The sequence below is a fragment of the Phoenix dactylifera genome, chromosome 8 (assembly GCF_009389715.1).
Source record: "Phoenix dactylifera cultivar Barhee BC4 chromosome 8, palm_55x_up_171113_PBpolish2nd_filt_p, whole genome shotgun sequence".
NCBI lineage: Eukaryota > Viridiplantae > Streptophyta > Magnoliopsida > Arecales > Arecaceae > Phoenix > Phoenix dactylifera.
In genome coordinates this window covers 12,041,162-12,057,812 of record NC_052399.1, presented here as the reverse complement: position 1 = coordinate 12,057,812, position 16,651 = coordinate 12,041,162, and the positions used below count along the sequence as shown (strand labels likewise).

Here is a 16,651-nt window from a genome sequence, read left to right as displayed (position 1 = left end):
TTGTCGGGCATCCCTGGATCCCCCATCATCAACCTTTGTTATGTATCATTACCCTCGTGTGACTCTCATTTCGAGATTTGACTGATTGGATTACTTGATTAGACTAACTTGGACCACCAAATGCTGCCATTCAGCCAGTTATGTTCTCTTCTTTCAACTCTTTCTCCTATTTTTTCTACTCAGTACCCTTTCTAATTATCATACTTGATTCTAAGTACGGGTGCAATCATCTAGACTAAAAGAAATCCAGCAAGGGGCTATTGCACTATAGTTTGTAAATCGATGTTTTGCAAGGAAAATTTCCCAATATATTTGGATTTATATGTGTACTAGCAAGGTAAGTAATGATCCATCTTTCATGATTTTTTTAGTTAATTAATATAAATTTTGACATCAAATAAACTAAAATCAATTTACATGCAATTTATGGATTTTATGAAACTGTGTTTTGAGTAGAAAATAATTTTATAATTTGAAATCAATATTTTTATTATGGAATATTATGCATGTTATTTATAGATTTTGTATGAAATATGTATTTTTTGATTGGAATATGATATATATTATTCTGTAAAAAGAGCTTTGGTATATTTTGCATTTCGCCAATGGAGGTTAAAATATTAATACTTTGATTATTTCATGACTTGATTACTAAGTGCCCTCTCCATAAGGGTTAAATGAGGTATAGACCTTGCCACAAGGATAAGATAGTCATAGTCAAAAAGTTGTTGAGTTGAACATGATATTTTCAAATTGGACTTATGAATATAAATATAATTATTTGAGCAATACTGAATGTTTTGGATTTGTTATTATCGGTAAGAATACTTATTTAATTTATTACATGGATTATCTGGTTAAGATATTTATTATTTACTAGGTTGTTCATGTCATTACCCAGTCTCTTCTTTCTTTATAGATTTTGAGAATTAGTAATTGAGGTACTACTATAGGTGTATGATTAGAAGCAAAAACTGATTGTACCGATGTAAGTTAAAATTGGTATTACATTCATAGTTTAATATTGGATATATTTTTTAGGTTTCTTGTTTTGCTTTAGTATTTGAAGAATAGTTGATGCATGACTCTTGAGAACAAAATTCTAGACATATCTTGTTAATTTGAATTTATCAATTATTAAAATTTGGATATTTCTCGTATTCTTGTGAGAAAAGTGTTCTATGTTGCCACATCCTTATCTTCCAATTTTGAGTCAAGGATTGGCAAAATGATTACTAATCTTTTGGATAATGGGGATGGAAAACTGGTGGAAAAATATATAGTATTTCATTTTTCTCGAAAAAAGTTAAGGGAATTGGGGGGGGGGGAATAGAAGCAGGCTAGTTTTTTCTTCTTTTTATTGAAGCTAACTAGCTTCAAGGTTTGGAGACCAATCATGTAATGCCGACCTCCAGAACTTTTTCATTATATACAACAAGGGGTGCAGATGGGTTGGGTTGGACCGGGTCATGAGCGACCTCGACCTAACTTGGTTCCTCATTTGGGTCCTAATATTCGACCCAGACCCAACCCAATAAAAGATTAAGTTGGGCATTGGGTCGGTTCCACGACTAAAATTTTTGACCCAATGAGTCATTCAGATCGGGTCGGGTCTATGTATAACCTGATCCCAATCCAAAATATTCAGATCCAGATTAGGCCTGGGTCACATATATAGAGTTCTAAAATGAAAAAGTTATATTTGGACAAAAGAAAATTCTAAGTCATCATAAGATATGATTATCTCTTTAGAAATATGTTATAACATATTTAGCATGATAGGTTTCTTTTTTCCAACAAGACTCAGAAAATAACTTAAAAGAATTCCAAATGTTGAGCATTCTCTATAAATTATATAAATTAGTATGTTTAAAGATGTCTAAAAGACTGAAATAAAGTATAGATAGAATGCCAAGTCAATCACAATATTAATCTATAATTTAAATATCAAATTTCAGTCTAGCATGTGCAATGCGAGAAGGGAGCTGCACTTTTTCTTTTTTTTTTCTTTTTTTTTCTTTTTTTTTGCGCGCATGAACTTCGGTCCAAATTAGCTGGGCCTGGTCCACTTGACCAGCCCAGGTATAAAAATTGGCCCAGAATAGAGAAAAAACTGAAGACGCATGCGCTCGGCATAGTCATGGGCATCGGGCCGTGCCGGGCCGGCCCGGCCCGGCCCAGGCCCACCGGGCCACGGACTAAACGGGTCGTGCCTGGCCCGGCCCGCTCAGTCAAAAACCCAAGCCCGGCCCGGCCCGGCACGGCCCGCTCAACCAAAAACCCAAGCCCGGCCCGGCCCTAGGCCTGTGGATTGGCGGGCTGGGCCCGGCACGGCACGAGACGGGCCGGGCCCGGCACGGCCCATCACGGGCTGCCAGACGGGCCGTGCCAGGCACGGCCCGTAATGGGTCCAAACAGGCCGTGCCTGGCATGGCCCGTCTGGCAGAAAAATTCTGCCCGTTACAGGCCGTGCCTGGCACGGCCCGTTTGGACCCGTTACGGGCCGTGCCTGGCACGGCCCATCTGGCAGGGGGGGAGAAAATAGCCGTTTCCAACTGCTATTTTTTGGTTTTTTTCTCAAAATACCCCTCCCAACAGTCCAAAAACGGCTAATTTGAGGGGTATTTTGGGGAAAAAATTTTGGAGCCTATAAATACCCCTTTCCTCCCTCATTCTCACCACACCAAACCAACTATTCTCTCTTTCTCTACTACTACTATTTCTCTCTTCTAAAGTGCTCTTCTAGCAATTTAATTTTTAGTTTGCATTTAGCAAGTGTTCAAGTGCTACACAAGAGGAGGTTCCTGTTGAGAAGAGAAGGTCACTCCTGTTGAGAGCACAAGAGGAAGCTCAGAATCTCGGCTCTACCTCTGCCCTCTGACCCTCTACTCAATTCCTCCTTGTGGTTAGTTTTTATTTTTTGCATTCATCAATTTAGATACGTCATCTTTTGAGAAAAGTCATTTTGGCATTCCTCCTGTTTCTGAGGGAGAAGAAACTAATCCCCAACCCCATGTTCCTAGTTCCTCTAGAACTAGTGAACCGAGTGAAGATCAAACCTCTTCTCGTAAGAGGACTAGTGCTGTATGGAATGAATTTGATAGAATTATGGTTGATGGAGTCTGGAAAGCAAAATGTAAAAAATGTGCCAAACTTTATAGTTGTAGTAGTAGTGGGGAAACAGGCCATTTAAAAAGACATCAAGAGAGTCATAGGATGCATGATTCTCATGCTCAAAGTACCCTTAATATACAAGGGGGATCACTTGTAGGTAATTTTGCATATAATCATAAAAATCAAAGAAAAGCACTTGTAAAATGGATAGTTAAGGATGAATTACCTTTTAGTTTATGTGAATCTTTTAATTTTGAAGAATATGTTCAATTAAACCTACAACCTGCTTACAAAAGAACTAGTAGGCGTACATTTAGAAGAGTAGCTATGACTAACTTTTTAGCAATGAGATAAACTTTAATTGAAACACTCTCTACTTTAAATGTAAAAATTTCATTAACTTCTGATATTTGGTCAGCATCTGTAGGTAGTAATTGTTTTATTGCCATTACTGCTCATTATATTGATAATGATTGGCAATTAAATAAATGTATTCTTGTTTTTCGTGCTTTTGATTTTCCACATTCTGGGCAACAACTTTCAAATGCCATTTATCAAACTGTATGTTCATATAATATTAATGATAAAATTATATCTATTACTTTTGATAATGCATCTAATAATAATTCTGCTGTTACATTATTAAATGACTCATTGCATCCCATGTTAAATGAAAATTTATTGCATATTAGATGTGCATGTCATATCTTAAATCTTTCTGTTCAAGCTGGCATGGGCATGATTCAAGATGTGATTTCAAAAATTAGAAATGCAGTTCCTTTTATTCATGCTTCAAGATCAAGACTTCAAGAATTTAAGAAACTATATATAAATCATGATAAACGTTTTAAAAAATTTAAACTTAATGTAATTACTCGTTGGAACTCAACATATAGCATGATACATGATGCATACCCATATAAAAACTTATTAAGTGCATATATTATGATCGTGGATTAGGCTTTACATTGACTGAAACTGATTGGAATAAAAAAAAAAATTTGAAAGATTTTTTGCTTAGTTTTTATAATGCTACTAATGTTCTTTCTGGTATTTATTATCCAACTTCATGTTCATTTTTACAACAAGCATATATAATTAGTCAAAAATTTGCAGAACATAGATATGATGATGTTTTAATGCCTATTATTGAACAAATGGAATCTAAATGGAATGAGTATTGGGACAAGATATGTCCTATGCATAACTTAGCTGTTGTATTTGATTCAAGAGTTAAATTGAATGGCGTGCTAATTTTACTTGATGCATACTGTGAAAATATGATTCAAGATCCTGAACCTGCTAAAATTGAGGTAAAACAACTTCTTTATGATATTTATGCTATATATGATGAAAAAATTCGTGGATCTAGATTCTCCGTACAAAGCTCTATTGCTTTTTCTAGTAGTTCTCGTTCGTCATCTATTTTTTCATTCATTGCACAGAAAAAACACACACATGCTTCAAGTTCATCTTCATCTTCTTCATCTTTAAGTAGTGAACTAGAATTTTATTTACGAAATGATCTTCAGTCTGCATATGATGAAAATCAAATAGAGAGTCTAGATGTATTATCTTGGTGGAAGAGTGTTAAAAATCAATATCCTGTTATTTCTGCAATTGCACGCGATATTTTAGCTGTGCCGATGTCCACAGTAGCATCGGAATCCGCTTTTAGTGCGGGTCGGCGTGTTCTTGACGAAAAGAGAAGTAGGATGACTGGCGAAACGGTTGAGATGCTTCTCTGCTTCAAAGATTGGTTGGATGCTGAGGCGAGACTTCAAGATAAAGGTAGACATAATACAACATCCTCTGATGATGATGATACAAACACTACTGAATAGTGAATACTGAATCACTGATGATTAGTAAGATTTCTTAATTTTTTATAATTGTATATTTTTATTTTTTTAATTGTTAAAGTGAATCATCTCTATTTTTTCTCCTTTCTTATTGTATTCTGGAGGTCAGACCAAGGTCCAAACCTCCCTTCATGTACCATTTTGATTTAAATTAATAAACTGGTAGGGGTCTATGCCAAACCCCCCACCATTAAGGTAGCTTTATATTAATAAATTCTTAGTTTTCAATATTTATTAATTTATTAAAAAAAATTATTTCCATTTATTTTAAGGGGGACGGGCCGTGCCTGGCCCGGCCCAGGCCCGGTTCAGGCCCTTATGGGCCGTTCCGGGCTGGCCCGCGGGCCGTGCCGGGCCCAGGCCCTTATGGGCCGTGCCGGGCTGGCCCGCGGGCCGTGCCGTGCTTGGCCCGTGGGCCGTGCCAGCCCAGGCCCTTATGGGCCATGCCGGGCTCGGCCCGCGGGCCAGAAAGTGGTAACCCAGCCCGGCCCCCTTTAATGGGCCGTGCTAGGCTTCGTGCCGGGCCATGGGCGGCCCGGCCCAGTGCCCATCTCTAGCTCGGCATGAAGGAAGCAGACTCCCGATGGGACTCCTTCCTCCCGTCTTCATTGGAGGAAAATTCGATGCCGAGGCGGATTCTCGGTGCCTCCTCCCACTCTATTTAAAAGGTTCTTTCAAGGTCATCACTACCAAACACGTCGCCAGTAGTCCCCTTCTTTTTTTCTTCCGTATGACACCATCCCTATTTTGTGGATTTTTCTTGACCGGCCAGCATTATCGGAGCCTTGCCGAAGTTAGCGGTGCCGCCACCCTCACCCTTCGCGAGCCACTGTTGATGGATGGGATCTCATCGGGGGATCGCAGAATTTTGAATGGTAAGCTACTCCCCTATTTGTAGATTTGATTCTCGGCCTTGTTTCTCTTTTTCCTAGCATTTCGCGCTACTAGCGCTTGTCGCCAGAGCTTTTGATCAGCCGCCTATGTCGTCTCATGGTTTCACCAGAGCCTTGATCACCGGCGCATGGGTTAATCCCGATCCCCTGTTTTCTTTCTTTCTAATGCCAATCACCGGTTGTAGGACCACTGGCGGCACCGCCGTGGCCAGCACCATCACCGGCCACAGCCACCGCATATTTTAATGAAGGGGACGAGCATGAATCCCTTGTTTAACCAAGAAGCCAAGGAGAGAGAAGAAAAAAAAGGAAGAAGAAAAAAAAAAAAAAGGAGAGAGAGAGAGAGAGAGAGAGAAGTAATGGTTCTCTATCTCCTCTTTTCTCTCTCTCTCTCTTCCCCACTTTCTCTCCCTTCTTTCTCTCTACAAAATTTCTCTACTGGGATTTGCTAGAACCTAGAGAAGGTCTTTTCCTCAATAATTTGGATGGCGTGCGGAACCCCACCCGAGCCCAGGCCAGGCGCTACTAGATTGCACCACCAATACAAACCTATCATGTTATTTGCATCCTGACATAACTCTTGATTTGTAGTTGACCAAATGTCGAGTACTTTTGCTTGGCTAGCCCTATAAGAATGTTCGAAATCAAAATTTTTTCTTAATTTATCAGCAAACTATAAATATTTAATGAATCGAATCATTTTGATTTATAATATTTAAATATGTATTTTTCTAGAATATTGTATAATTTTTAATTGAATGTATTGATTTTGATGTTGCATAATTTTATAAATCTTACGATTTGGAATATTAAACATATTTTTGAAAAAAAAAATTGATTTGAGACGAATTTGGATCTGCAGCCAAATTATATTTTGATGCCCTATCAGTAGAGATTGTACATTGGTATTTCTGTACCATGTCGGTAGAGGTTGCATGTTGGGACTTTAATACCCTGCTAGCAGGGATTGTATGTTGATACTTCAATAGCATGCAAGTGGAGCTTATATATATGCTGGTATTTTGATACTCTACCATTGGAGATTATATGGTGGCATTTTGATTATTACTAAGCTTATGGTCTGGCCGAGCCATCGAGTATAAATGTGGTCAGAGTTTCTAGTTGTTGAGCTGAACTTAATGTTTTGAAAAAAATTGATCTATGAACGAAATTTGAATTTTGAAATGATTGGATTCGCATGCATATTGTTCTAATATATTGTATATTTAGATTCGATTTTGAATTAATGTACTTGGCTTGCCTATTTTCAGTATATTATTAATTATCATATTAATTGATTCATCTAGCTAAAGTGTTCATTATTTACTGGGTTGTCTAGCTATATTCTACTATTTTTACATTTTTGGAGACTAAAGACAGCATTCTGTCATCTTTATTTAGATTAAGTTTTTATTAAAGTTGATGCAAGACTTTAGAATATTATTATTTTTGTGAGATATTCTATTTTGATTAGTTATTTAAATTAAAGTTTGAATGTTAATTATTTAAATTTATTTTGCTGCTTATTTATGAGATCATGCTGACATGTCTTGTATATTTGTAAGAAGAGTTTTCTTTAGGTATGTGGCGGTTGCTGCGAACCCCGGCTTGTGATTTCAGGTCGGGGGAGTGACGGTATGCCTATAAGGTCCACATATGGATCAGTACTAATAGTGCTATATATCCATGTTAAAATCCAGCGCATGTGATCCATGCAACTTCTAGATAACTAGGATTTCATTTAGAAAGGCTTGCAAAGAAAATTGTTACCAATTTTTAGATGATAGGGATGAGAAAATGATGGGAAAATATCCAGAAGTTAGATAAGGGAGTAGGAGGGGACGTGCATAACGCTCTCGTTTTCTATTCTTTTTGGCTTAGAAAACACTGAAGCCACCTAGCTTCATACTTTAAGACCGTCACACTAAAGGAGCCATACTTTTTTTTGTGGAACAAATCCACTGAAACTGCCCTCAAAGCCTCTTCCAATCATATATTAGTAGAAGTAGAGTAGATAGTTAAGATATTAAAACGCTCTTGAATTTATAAAATTATTTTTAATCATTAATTTATCCTGTTGATTGTATTTTATGGGCAGTCGTTAATCAATCTTGTACGAAGTTATCATACATGTTTAAGTAGTCCTCGTTGTTATTTTATTATATAATACGGGTATGATATAATTAAGTAGCCGATTACTTTATTTTGTTATGGTTTATATTTCAATTTTGATCGTTTTCAACTTAAAAATTGATTGATAAAAAAATCCTGAATGGAAACAATTCCAATATGGATCGGATTTGAAGTGTTAATCCCTAATTGAACACAGTTCGTTCATACATTCCATTATATAAATCTATATTTTCTCAGAAAATATTATATATTGTCCTTATATAACATATGGTCAATGTTTCTCATTTTTTTTATAGCAATGAAAAATAGAGGACATTATAATTATAATTATTGAAGAAATAATCTAATAGGGGAAGGCTAAAAAGGGTTGCGTGATGCAATATACCATCCAATTGTGTGAACCTAAATGTTAAGCTATGTATGCTTAGTTGAATACTTGTTTTCCTAAGTATATATGCTTACAAGATAGCACCTATTAGTATCTTCTATTAATAATTCAAATATGTTGTTTGCTGATCGGATTTATAAGTTGAAACGGAACAAAATATCAAATAAGTTATGTAAACATAAAGTTTCAACCAAATCAATAAATTAGGTGTCATTTGTCATCACTTTTATTTTCTTATTTTTAAAAATAAAAAATAAAATTTTTGGTTCAATTTTATTTCTAAATTTTTAAAAAATATAACCATAAAAATGGTAGCAGCAACGACGGTGCTACCAATATAACAGTAATGACATTAGTGATGGTGCTACCAATATAACAGTAATGATGGCGATGATATTATAGTCCATAGTATTAGTGACGGTAGTGGTGGCACTAGCAGCAACGACGGTGCTACCAATATAACAGTAATGACAATGGTGATGGAGATACCGACGATGTGACAGTGACAGCAATGATGGTGATAGTATGGTAAAGGTTGTGGTGGCGACAGATGTAGTAGGATTGGTAGCAATAATGATGATAGTGGTAGTGTAAGACCCCGGAACTGGGCCCGGTCCAAATGACCGGCCCAGTCCCAAAACTCCGGCCTCACGTGCGACGCACGTGAGGCGACGGGATGGATTGGTTCCATCCCGAAGAAGAAGGAAACCCTGTTTTTAGGGCTTCCTCTCCTCCTTAAGACCACCGAGAAGAGCCGCCAGGGAGAAGGGGGAGAGATTTTCTTCGCATTGCCGGAGAGAGAGAGGAAGAGGGAGAGCCAAGTAGCACGGTTGACCTTTTTCCTTCATTGCCGCCGGAGAGGAAGGGAGGCGTCGGATCTTCATCGGGGCTAAGGTAAGTTTTTTCCTTCTCCTTGCTTGGTGATTAGCCATGGTGGGTGGTGATTTTGAGCCGGCCGATCGCCGAATTTTGGCCCAAAAAGGGATGCTTCGCTTCGGCTAGAGGCATTAGCGCCGGCGTGCTCGCCGCCGCCAGCCGCAGGGGGTGGTCGGGCTTGCTCCGCCGCCTCCTGCCGCCGTCGGGGCCGGCCACCATGGCCGCCCCAGAGTCCGACCGAGAGGGAAGAAGAAGAAGAAGGGGGAGTCACGGGACCCCCTGTTTCACCGAAGGAGAAGAGGGGGAGTCGGGAGAGAAAAGAGAAGAAAAGAAGAAAAAAAAAAGGGAAGGAAAGAAAAGAAAAGACAATAATAATAATAATAGTAAAATAAAGGGAAGAGGGTGGTCTACGGGTATGAACCCGAACCCGAACCCGAACTCAGGGTGCTAGGCACTCCTGCAGAGTCGACCATGGGGAAATATTAAATTTAAGTTTTTATATATATTATGATTAATTTTAAAGAAAATATGATTTTTGGATATTAGGTCCTGCGAGAAATTTGTGAGATTAATTGGATTTATTGTGGATCGCGTTCAATGTAAGTAATGAACTGCCTTCTCTAGACTTTTCAATTATATAATATTATTTTTGCATCGAATAAATTATTAATGAATTTATATGTGATTTATGAATTTTATGAGATGATGATTTGAATGAAAAATGGATATATGAATTAGAATAATATTTTTCGGACTATTGTTATATTACTGTTTTTGCATCGTATATGCATATTTAGATCGGATTATGATATATCTATTATGTTACAAAAGAATTTTGATGTGCATCAGATTTAGAACTCTCAGCCTGGTTATGTTCTGGACCCTGCCAATAGGGGGTTATGCATTGTCAATTCTGGCCCCACCACAGGGTATAAGTGTGGTATTCTGGCCCCCTCCGCAGGGTATAAGTGCGGTATTCTGGCCCACTCCGCAGGGTATAAGTGCGGTTCTGTTTCTGGCCTAGCCACAGGGTATAAGTGTGGTCGTAGCTAAAGGCTGATGAGATGAATATAATTTGTTTCGAATCAGATTTATGATTATGTATATAGATATTTGAAAAAAATACGAATTTTAATGAATTTGTGCTTGAAAAAGAAATTGATTATGTTATTATGTTGATTCATCGTAATTTGTATTTATATTTTATGTTATTATATGAATTGACTAGTTAAGGTGTTTATTACTTACTGGGCTGTCTAGCTCATTATACAATTTCTTGTTGTTTTACAGATTCTGAGAACTAACCTATCGGGGATTTAAAATGGAAGAGCGACTAGAAGAACTGAAGCACAAGTTATCCTAGATTAGGCTTTATTTAAATTGATGTTTTATCTTTATTGTTCCGCTGCGTATTTAGAACTGTGAGACTATATAATTTGGGTCAGTCAATGGAGTAAGATTGCATTTATTTCAGCTGAATTATTTTAGTTACATTTTTTTGAGATTTGGTTGAGATGCCTTGCATGCTCGTGGGGAGAGTTCCCTACGGGTGTGCGGCGGTTGGCGCGGACCCCCGGCTCGCGATCTCGGGCCGGGGGCATGACAACTTTTATGGTATTAGAGCATGAATGGATAAATTCTAAGATAAGAAAATCTGACATGACATGAGTGTAGGTGGGTAGACACTAGGGACATTGGGACGTTAGTTTATGATGATTGTAACAACCATTCTATGTACTTGTAATGAACTGGTAAGCTTATTATTGGTATGCTGCTATCTGATAGACATAGATCAGGATGCCTCCACGTCGGACGAGAAAGACTACTCGCAAAGCTACTAATAAGGCACCCAACCCGCAAAATGACAGCACACCCCAACAAGTTGGTAACACCCCTCAGCAGGAGAGAGTCGTCAATCCTGCTAGTGATACTCAGACAGGATAACAAGAGCCGGGCCTAGGCCAAGTTATGCAGACCATAGTGGGCCTTATGCAGATGCAACAGCAGGTACAACAGCAGTTGCTCCAACAACAAGCGCAGTTGTCTCAGACACAGCCACAGCAAGGACGAGGGGAACAGTGTGAACAACGTAGCAATATTGCTGAATTTAAGAGGCTGGCTCCTCCAGCTTTCAAGGGGACTACAGAACCGTTGGAAGCAGACAATTGGCTTACAGAGATGGAAAAAGCATTTGCTGTCTTGAGATGCCAGGATGATGAAAAAATTTTGTTTGCATCATACATGATGCAAGGTGAGACATTCAACTGGTGGCGGATGTTGGAACATAAATATGAGCAGGATAGGGAGCCACTCACTTGGGCAAAATTTCAAGGAGCATTTTATGATAAGTATTTTCCTCGGAGTGTAAGGACGCAGAAAGAGCAGGAGTTTATTCATCTAAAGCAAAGAAATATGACTGTTGCAGAATATGAAGCTAAATTTACCGAGCTAGCCAAATTTGTTCCAAAGTTAGTCGAAGATGAACTAGATCGAACGCATAAATTTGAGATGGGACTAAAGACTGAAATTAGAAAACAAGTGGTACCTTATGAATTGACTACCTATGCAACTGCGGTAAATAAAGCTTTAATAATTGAAAGGGAAGTTAATGATGAACGGTTGGAAAGGGAAAGAAATCAAAAGAAGAGGAACAGGTCAAATGAATTCCTGGGGCAAAGCAATGAAAACGCCGAAAGTTCAAACAAGAAATCTACGAGTGACAATCCTAAGCAGATGAATAACAATAAATGTTCCAGATGTGGTAAGGCTCATGCAGACAAGGATTGCTATTGGAACACCGGCGCCTGTTTTAGATGTGGTAAGATAGGTTATAAAATTGCAGACTGCCCACAAAGAAACGAGACTAGACCTACTCAGGCAATGGAAGGAAGCCAGGGGCCAAAGACTCAAGGAAGAGTATTTACACTTACACAGCAAGATGCACAGGCTTCTGATGTGTTGACGGCAGGTATTAATCTAGTCCCAATATTTATTTATATTTATTGTTTTGCCATGCCCATTGCTCTTTGTTAGACAACTCATTATGCTGCTAGAAAGGATTAAATAGTTACATAATATTTTTTTTTAGATTGATTATCAAAAGAAGAATATAAACTTTTAATTTTCGAAAGTGTTCACACGGAATAAGACATAATAATGAATGTACCAACAAGCAAGTAATTCTAGAAAAAAAAAAATCTAGACTTGACACGGGTATGTTGAGGTTTAAATCAGAGTGTGCAGAGAAAGTATGGTGAATAGAATTATTTGACATTGGTCAGACAAGACGACTTGGATTTGAAGAGCGTTATGACTTGATTTGGAAGAAGTATTCTCAACTTTTTAAAACTGCAGGAACGCAAATTTCGGGGACGAAATTTTTTTTTAGGAGGGTGGGATGTAAGACCCCGGAACTGGGCCCGGTCCAAATGACCAGCCCAGTCCCAAAACTCCGGCCTCACGTGCGACGCACGTGAGGCGACGGGATGGACTGGTTCCATCCCGAAGAAGAAGGAAGCCCTGTTTTTAGGGCTTCCTCTCCTCCTTAAGACCACCGAGAAGAGCCGCCAGGGAGAAGGGGGAGAGATTTTCTTCGCATTGCCGGAGAGAGAGAGAGAGAGGAAGAGGGAGAGCCAAGTAGCACGGGTGACCTTTTTCCTTCATTGCCGCCGGAGAGGAAGGGAGGCGCCGGATCTTCGTCGGGGCTAAGGTAAGTTTGTTCCTTCTCCTTGCTTGGTGATTAGCCATGGTGGGTGGTGATTTTGAGCCGGCCGATCGCCGGATTTTGGCCCAAAAAGGGATGCTTCGCTTCAGCTAGAGGCGTTAGCGCCGGCGTGCTCGCCGCCGCCAGCCGCAGGGGGTGGTCGGGCTTGCTCCGCCGCCTCCTGCCGCCGTCGGGGCCGGCCACCATGGCCGCCCCAGAGTCCGACCGAGAGGGAAGAAGAAGAAGAAGGGGGGGTCACGGGACCCACTGTTTCACCGAAGGAGAAGAGGGGGAGTCGGGAGAAAAAAGAGAAGAAAAGAAGAAAAAAAAAAGGGAAGGAAAGAAAAGAAAAGACAATAATAATAATAATAGTAAAATAAAGGGAAGAGGGTGGTCTACGGGTATGAACCCGAACCCAAACCCGAACTCAGGGTGCTAGGCACTCCTGCAGGGTCGACCATGGGGAAATATTAAATTTAAGTTTTTATATATATTATGATTAATTTTAAAGAAAATATGATTTTTGGATATTAGGTCCTGCGAGGAATTTGTGAGATTAATTGGATTTGTTGTGGATCGCGTTCAATGTAAGTAATGAACTGCCTTCTCTAGACTTTTCAATTATATAATATTATTTTTGCATCGAATAAATTGTTAATGAATTTATATGTGATTTATGAATTTTACGGGATGATGATTTGAATGAAAAATGGATATGTGAATTAGAATAATATTTTTCAGACTATTGTTATATTACTGTTTTTGCATCGTATATGCATATTTAGATCGGATTATGATATATCTATTATGTTACAAAAGAATTTTGATGTGCATCAGATTTAGAACTCTCAGCCTGGCTATGTTCTGGACCCTGCCAATAGGGGGTTATGCATTGTCAATTCTGGCCCCACTACAGGGTATAAGTGTGGTATTCTGGCCCCCTCCGCAGGGTATAAGTGCGGTATTCTGGCCCACTCCGCAGGGTATAAGTGCGGTTCTATTTCTGGCCTAGCCACATGGTATAAGTGTGGTCGTAGCTAAAGGCTGATGAGATGAATATGATTTGTTTCGAATCAGATTTATGATTATGTATATAGATCTTTGAAAAAATACGAATTTTAATGAATTTGTGCTTGAAAAAGGAATTGATTATGTTATTATGTTGATTCATCGTAATTTGTATTTATATTTTATGTTATTATATGAATTGACTAGTTAAGGTATTTATTACTTACTGGGCTGTCTAGCTCATTATACAATTTCTTGTTGTTTTATAGATTCTGAGAACTAACCTATCGGGGATTTAAAATGGGAGAGCAACTAGAAGAACTGAAGCACAAGTTATTCTAGATTAGGCTTTATTTAAATTGATGTTTTATCTTTATTGTTCCGCTGCGTATTAGAACTGTGAGACTATATAATTTGGGTCAGTCAATGGAGTAAGATTGCATTTATTTCAGCTGAATTATTTTAGTTACATTTTTTTGAGATTTGGTTGAGATGCCTTGCATGCTCGTGGGGAGAGATCCCTACGGGTGTGCGGCGGTTGGTGCGGACCCCCGGCTCGCGATCTCGGGCCGGGGGCGTGACAGGTAGAGATGGTGGCGCTTGTAGTAGTAATAGAGGCAATGATGGAGGTGGTGTTAATGGTTATGGTCAAAGACGCAAGGTTCTAGTCTTTGAATATAGAGGGTGTAAGAATTTCTTACTTGTATTTTCTAGAAACAAATAATAATAATAATAATACCAAATATATTATGAAACAATAACTATATTCACCAAATCAGGCTGCACATACTAGTTCATATCTATTATAACTATTTGTAAGGCAAAATATGTAACATGGCTAGTTTTTGTGAAGTTATAGATTATGCTTCTGTAACCAGATAATAAGTCATCGCAATATCCTATAAACTGTATATTGTTTTTCAACCAAAAGGTATTTTTATTTATGAAGGCATGGTAGAGTTTATTGAGAAAGAAAAAGCATGGAAAACCATGCTTTATCGATTGTGATTTCCATGCCGACAGCTTTTCCGACAGACCAGAAACCTAGACATCTTTTCAAAAATACTACCTCCTGTGTGTCCCATTGTGGCAAATGTATATTTTTTTGTTTTATGAAACCAGGTTGTTGGGCCAGGTATAAAGTATCCACAAAAGGCCTTATGGGACCAATGGTAATAATAAAACCTATTAAATAATTTTGAATTGTATTTTTCATTACAGGATTATGAATAGAATAAAGATTGTATAATTTTTGAAAAAACAGCAAAAGAATTAAATAAAACATCATGAAATTTTAACAGCAGATCCAGTTTATTTTTTGTCTCCCATGATAAAAGTTGAAAACACTGCAGTTTCATGGAATCGTAAAATTTTGGTATTTAAAGATGGATTCATGGAATAACTATTTTTATTAGATTTCCATTTATGTTAAGATCCTTTCTTAAAAATCCGAGTATTTAAATGGATGGGCTTAAAAGTATATAAGCACCACAAGAGCTCAAGGGATAGAATCTTGAATGAGTAACGGCATATGGATTAGTAAGCGGGAGTGTAGAGGTTTCAATAGGCAAGAAGGATCAGTAGGGTCTATATGGCATATTAAGATCTATCTAAAAGGTCCATGAGTTTTAGATAGGATCTTAACAGCTGATATGAAACTCAGTTTTTGGTTAGCATCAAGCCCCTTTTGAATCTGTAATTGATCATGAAAACTTAGGACTTCAAATATTTGAAGTTAGACGCATGCTTTTGACGAATATAGCCTGTGATATTTGCATAATCATGGAAACAAGGGCTGCATGCAGTCCACCTGCAAGACTCCAGTGCCTTGATAGTAATAAGATACTCTAATTCGGATTATGCTGGATGCCTTGATGGTGGAAGGTCAACAACATCAGGATATATATATATATATATATATATATATATATATATATATATATATATATATATATATATATATATATATATATATATATATATATATGTATGTTCTTGATGGCAAAAGGAGCCAACTCATGGTACAATGGAAAATAGTATTAGAGAAGTGCACTGAGAAGCAAGTGCACAAGCCTTGCTCTTAAGCAATTTCATCACTGTGTTGAAAGTAAATGGTTCTAATTTTAAGACCCATGAAGATAACTTGTGATAACAAGGCAGTTGTGCTACTGGATGTCCGATACTTGGACATTAAAGAAAGATATGCTGGAAAGCTGGTTCCACTGGAACACATTTATACGGACAAAAAAATTGATGTTCCCATAAGTAAAAAAGTCTTGTCAAAAAATACTCAGGGAGCATGCTGCTTAAATGGAGTCCTACAAGAAGGTTTGACTCCATTGTTTCATGGGAGTTTTAGGTGGCATCAACAATTGGGCGTATGCAATCATTTATCCTATTTATTTTTTTCTTTTTTATTGATAATAAAGTTCTATTTATTTACTGTCTGGGCGTACAAAAAAAAAGTGTTGCTCTCATTTGATATTATTTTTTTTGAATTAAAATATGAAATCCGATACAGAAAATATGTTTGGTGTATATATATATATATATATATATATATATATATATATATATATATATATATATATATTGAGATTCTTGTGAGAGAATGTGAAGTTTGTTTATCCTCAACAGAGAATGTAAAAATGCACATATAAAGGATTTACATGCG

At 37.9% G+C, this 16,651-nt stretch overlaps 1 protein-coding gene and 1 long non-coding RNA gene across 2 annotated transcripts; both read left to right on the top strand.

Annotated features, from left to right (window-relative positions):
* Nucleotides 1-5,516: 5,516 nt before the first annotated feature.
* On the top strand, nt 5,517-10,739 carry LOC113461134. Its single transcript, XR_005512788.1, has 2 exons — nt 5,517-5,851; nt 10,557-10,739. It is a non-coding gene; the product is annotated as an uncharacterized LOC113461134 (long non-coding RNA).
* A 522-nt stretch (nt 10,740-11,261) lies between these two features.
* LOC120111712 lies at nt 11,262-15,206 on the top strand. Its single transcript, XM_039129572.1, has 3 exons — nt 11,262-11,840; nt 15,100-15,112; nt 15,199-15,206. Exons 1-3 carry the CDS (start codon nt 11,262-11,264, stop codon nt 15,204-15,206), a joined length of 600 nt encoding a protein of 199 aa, XP_038985500.1.
* Nucleotides 15,207-16,651: the final 1,445 nt, after the last annotated feature.